Source organism: Oncorhynchus nerka, unplaced genomic scaffold (assembly GCF_034236695.1).
Source record: "Oncorhynchus nerka isolate Pitt River unplaced genomic scaffold, Oner_Uvic_2.0 unplaced_scaffold_2119, whole genome shotgun sequence".
NCBI classification, from domain to species: domain Eukaryota; kingdom Metazoa; phylum Chordata; class Actinopteri; order Salmoniformes; family Salmonidae; genus Oncorhynchus; species Oncorhynchus nerka.
In genome coordinates, this window is record NW_027039206.1 from 40,001 (window position 1) to 45,894 (window position 5,894).

Sequence of the window (5,894 nt, forward strand, 5' to 3'; positions counted from 1 at the left end):
AGTCTATTCTCTGAAAGGGGTCCAGACAGCCTGTTCCCAACAGTGGGGTCAGTGGGATTGAATAGGGGCCCCTCTCTCTCTCTCTCTGACTGGAGGAGAGAAGTGAAATTGTGTCTCCTCTGGTCAACAATACTCACCTTGAAAGACTCCACAGCCTGTTGGAGCTCCTTCAGCTCCTTCTCTCTCTCCTGGAATCTCTGCTGGACCTTCTGCTGACTCATCCCCAGCTGCCTCTGTGGAGAATCACTCTTCAATGAGCTATCAAACTTTATTAGTCCAGTAGATCAATAGTATAGTAATGTGACATAGGACCCATAGAGAGGAAGGTCTACAATCCTGAGGAAGTCCCTTTACAATATTATATTATGTTGCTATGTGAATTATAGTTTTTATGGTAGGCCTACATGTATCAAGGGGTTGAGACTGAACTTTGTACTCATAAAAGGCCATTCAGAATGATAATAGTGTTTGACGTTAGAAAATGGTGATACATTTGTAGAATCTGGGTTAACATATCTATATACTCAAGGTTTGTGTTCATATTTGTTCTGCTGTGGATCCATTTAATTTGAATCTCATATTCAAACAGATTTAGTTCCTACTGTATCTTTAATTCTTTGTTTATCAGACAGCCACCAACAAGTTGTTCTGGTCTTACCTGTTTCTCAGTCCTCTCTGCTGCAGCTGACACTGTATCATGGCCTTTATGTTCATCCATCACACACAGATAACAGATACACTGCTGATCGGTACGACAGTAAACCTCCAGCAGTTTGTCATGATGAGAGCAGATCTTATCCTGTAGTTGTGCCGTGGCTTTGACCAGCTTGTGCTTCTTCAAAGCAGGAGATTCATAGTGAGGTTGCAGGTGAGTCTCACAGTAAGAGGCCAGACACACCAGACAGGACATGAGGGCTTTCTGCTTTCTGGTCCCAGTGCAGACATCACACGCCACATCTCCAGGTCCAGCATAGCACAGAGCAGGAGGGGGAGCAGCCTGGAGTCCTGTCTTCCTCAGTTTCTCCACCACCTCAGCCAACATGTTATTTTTCCTCAGATTAGGCCTTGGAGTGAAGGTCTCTCTGCACTGAGGACAGCTATAGACCCCTTTCAGGACATCCTGATCCCAGCAGCCCTCAATACAGCTCCTACAGTAACTGTGTCCACAGGGAATAGCCACCGGCTCCTTCAGTAGATCCAGACAGACAGAACAACAGAACTGGTCCTGGTCCAGCAGAACTCCCTGTTGAGCCATTTGAACGGTTGTTCACTGTCACACAGACAGACGACAGAGAGACTCCGATCAGTTTCGTTTCCTCAGAAGAGAGTTTGTGGGAAGGGGAGGGACTTCCTGGTTCTGCCAGCGGGGTGGGGTTAGAAAGGAGGGAGGGGTTAGAGGAATGGAGGAAGAGAGAGAGGAACTGCATGCAACAGCAAGAGGGAGACAAATAGTTTTGTTCCAAGGTTAGAGCCCTTAACATGGAACAAATGACATAATTAATCTTAAAATGTGAGTTGTTAGAATATATGAAGAGTAACAGTTTCTATGAAGTACGTATGTATCATTATTTTAATGACCTTTATAATGCCTTATAATACACCTATGTGTTGTAATTAATCAATAAGGCCTGAGGAGGTGTGGTATATAGTTAATATACAGTACCACAGATAAGGACTGAGGAGGTGTGGTATATAGTTAATATACAGTACCACAGATAAGGACTGAGGAGGTGTGGTATATAGTTAATATACAGTACCACAGATAAGGACTGAGGAGGTGTGGTATATAGTTAATATACAGTACCACAGATAAGGACTGAGGAGGTGTGGTATATAGTTAATATACAGTACCACAGATAAGGACTGAGGAGGTGTGGTATATAGTTAATATACAGTACCACAGATAAGGACTGAGGAGGTGTGGTATATAGTTAATATACAGTACCACAGATAAGGACTGAGGAGGTGTGGTATATAGTTAATATACAGTACCACAGATAAGGACTGAGGAGGTGTGGTATATAGTTAATATACAGTACCACAGATAAGGACTGAGGAGGTGTGGTATATAGTTAATATACAGTACCACAGATAAGGACTGAGGAGGTGTGGTATATAGTTAATATACAGTACCACAGATAAGGACTGAGGAGGTGTGGTATATAGTTAATATACAGTACCACAGATAAGGACTGAGGAGGTGTGGTATATAGTTAATATACAGTACCACAGATAAGGACTGAGGAGGTGTGGTATATAGTTAATATACAGTACCACAGATAAGGACTGAGGAGGTGTGGTATATGGTTAATATACAGTACCACAGATAGTGAGGACTGATGAGGTGTGGTATATAGTTAATATACAGTACCACAGATAAGGACTGAGGAGGTGTGGTATATAGTTAATATACAGTACCACAGATAAGGACTGATGAGGTGTGGTATATATATATATATATATATATATATATATATATATATATATATATATTGTTAATGTCTAGTAGATGTCTAGTCTCCTTTATGGCTCTAATCTGATAGTGGTAGTGAGGTGGTAGATGCATTTTTCCTTATGGCTCTAATCTGATGGTGGTAGTGGGGTGGTAGATGCCTAGTCTCCCTAATCAAATCAAAATCAAATCAAATTTATTTATATAGCCCTTCGTACATCAGCTGATATCTCAAAGTGCTGTACAGAATCCCAGCCTAAAACCCCAAACAGCAAGCAATGCAGGTGTAAAAGCACGGTGGCTAGGAAAAACTCCCTAGAAAGGCCTAAACCTAGGAAGAAACCTAGAGAGGAACCAGGCTATGTGGGGTGGCCAGTCCTCTTCTGGCTGTGCCGGGTAGAGATTATAACAGAACATGACCAAGATGTTCAAATGTTCATAAATGACCAGCATGGTCGAATAATAGTAAGGCAGAACAGTTGAAACTGGAGCAGCAGCACAGTCAGGTGGACTGGGGACAGCAAGGAGTCATCATGTCAGGTAGTCCTGGGACATGGTCCTAGGGCCCAGGCCAGTTGAAACTGGAGCAGCAGCATGGCCAGGTGGACTGGGGACAGCAAGGAGTCATCATGTCAGGTAGTCCTGGGGCATGGTCCTAGGGCTCAGGTCCTCTGGGGCACGGGGGCTCAGGTCCTCCAGGCAAGAGAGAAAGAAAGAGAGAAGGAGAGAATTAGAGAACGCACACTTAGATTCACACAGGACACCGAATAGGACAGGAGAAGTACTCCAGATATAACAAACTGACCCTAGCCCCGACACATAAACTACTGCAGCATAAATACTGGAGGCTGAGACAGGAGGGGTCAGGAGACACTGTGGCCCCATCCGAGACACCCCGGACAGGGCCAAACAGGAAGGATATAACTCCACCCACTTTGCCAAAGCACAGCCCCCACACCACTAGAGGGATATCTTCAACCACCAATTTACCAACTAATGGCTCTAATCTGATTGTGGTAGTGGGGTGGTAGATGCCTCGTCTCCTTATGGCTCTAATCTGATCGTGGTAGTGGGGTGGTATATGCATAATCTCCTTATGGCTCCCTTATGGCTCTAATCTGATAGTGGTAGATGTCTAGTCTCCTTTTGGCTCTAATCTGATTGTGGAAGTGGGGTGGTAGATGCCTCGTTTCCCTTATGGCTCTAATCTGATTGTGGTAGTGGGGTGGTAGATGCATAATCTCCTTTATGGCTCTAATCTGATGGTGGTAGAAGTCTAGTCTCCTTATGGCTCTAATCTGATGGTGGTAGAAATCTAGTCTCCTTACGGCTCTAATCTGATAGTGGTTGATGTATATGCCCCTTATGGCTCTAATCTGATTGTGGTAGTGGAGTGGTAGATGCATAATCTCCTTTACGGCTCTAATCTGATGGTGGTAGATGCATAATCTCCTTTACGGCTCTAATCTGATAGTGGTAGATGTCTAGTCTCCCTTATGGCTCTAATCTGATAGTGGTAGTGGGGTGGTAGACACCTAGTCTCCCTTTTGGCTCTAATCTGATAGTGGTAGACACCTAGTCTCCCTTTTGGCTCTAATCTGATAGTGGTAGTGGGGTGGTAGATGTCTAGTCTCCCTTTTGGCTCTAATCTGATAGTGGTAGTGGGGTGGTAGACACCTAGTCTCCCTTTTGGCTCTAATCTGATAGTGGTAGACAACTAGTCTCCCTTTTGGCTCTAATCTGATAGTGGTAGTGGGGTGGTAGATGTCTATTCTCCCTTATGGCTCAAATCTGATAGTGGTAGAAGTCTAGTCTCCCTTATGGCTCTAATCTGATGGTGGTATATGTCTAGTCTCCTTTATGGCTCTAATCTAATAGTGGTAGTGGGGTGGTAGATGTCTAGTCTCCCTAATGGCTCTAATCTGATAGTGGTAGATGTCTAGTCTACCTAATGGCTCTAATCTGATAGTGGTAGATGTCTAGCCTCCTTATGGGTCTAATCTGATAGTGGAAGTGGGGTGGTAGATGTCTAATCTCCTTTATGGCTCTATTCTGATAGTGGTAGTGAGGTGGTAGATGCATTTTCTCCCTTATGGCTCTAAACTAATAGTTATAGTGGGTTGGTAGATGCCTAGTCTCCCTAATAAATCTAATCTGATTGTCGTAGTGGGGTGGTAGATGCCTCTTCTCCCTTATGGCTCTAATCTGATTGTGGTAGTGGGGTGGTAGATGCATAATCTCCCTTATGGCTCTAATCTGATGGTGGTAGAAATCTAGTCTCCATTACGGCTCTAATCTGATGGTCGTAGTGGGGTGGTAGATGCCTCTTCTCCCTTATGGCTCTAATCTGATTGTGGTAGTGGGGTGGTAGATGCATAATCTCCCTTATGGCTCTAATCTGATGGTGGTAGAAATCTAGTCTCCCTTATGGCTCTAATCTGATTGTGGTAGTGGGGTGGTAGATGCATAATCTCCCTTATGGCTCTAATCTGATGGTGGTAGAAATCTAGTCTCCCTTACGGCTCTAATCTGATTGTGGTAGTGGGGTGGTGGATGTCTAGACTCCCTAATGGCTCTAATCTGATAGTGGTAGATGTCTAGTCTACCTAATGGCTCTAATCTGATAGTGGTAGATGTCTAGCCTCCCGTATGGGTCTAATCTGATAGTGGAAGTGGGGTGGTAGACGTCTAATCTCCTTTTGCTCTAATCTGATAGTGGTATGGTGTGGGTGGCTCTAAGAGTGCATTTTCTCCCTTATGGCTCTAAACTAATAGTTATAGTGGGTTGGTAGATGCCTAGTCTCCCTAATGGCTCTAATCTGATTGTGGTAGTGGGGTGGTAGATGCCTCTTCTCCCTTATGGCTCTAATCTGATTGTGGTAGTGGGGTGGTAGATGCATAATCTCCTTTATGGCTCTAATCTGATGGTGGTAGAAGTCTAGTCTCCCTTATGGCTCTAATCTGATGGTGGTAGAAGTCTAGTCTCCCTTACGGCTCTAATCTGATTGTGGTAGTGGGGTGGTAGATGCATAATCTCCCTTATGGCTCTAATCTGATGGTGGTAGAAGTCTAGTCTCCCTTATGGCTCTAATCTGATGGTGGTAGAAGTCTAGTCTCCCTTACGGCTCTAATCTGATAGTGGTAGATGTCTAGTCTCCCTTACGGCTCTAATCTGATAGTGGTAGATGCCTAGACTCCCTTATGGCTCTAATCTAAAAGTGGTTGATGTATATGCCCCCTTATGGCTCTAATCTGATAGTGGTAGATGTCTATTCTCCCTTATGGCTCTAATCTGATAGTGGTAGACACCTAGTCTCCCATTTGGCTCTAATCTGATAGTGGTAGTGGGGTGTTAGATGTCTCCCTTGTGGCTCTAATCTGATAGTGGTAGATGCCTAGGCTCCCTTTTTGCTCTAATCTGATCGTGGTATTCGGGTGGTAG

The 5,894-nt window shown here is 44.2% G+C and overlaps 1 protein-coding gene across 1 annotated transcript in view; it reads right to left on the bottom strand.

Moving 5' to 3' along the window:
- The window catches only part of LOC115125181 (tripartite motif-containing protein 16-like), a 10,798-nt gene extending 9,481 nt beyond the window's left edge, over positions 1–1,317 (bottom strand). The window contains exons 1-2 of the mRNA XM_065014779.1: positions 659–1,317; positions 138–233 (exon numbers count right to left, since the gene is read on the bottom strand). Coding sequence (XP_064870851.1) covers positions 138–233; positions 659–1,255 — 693 coding nt within the window. The 5' untranslated portion in view covers positions 1,256–1,317. The remainder of the gene's footprint in view (positions 1–137; positions 234–658) is intronic.
- Between the last annotated feature and the right edge of the window lie 4,577 nt (positions 1,318–5,894).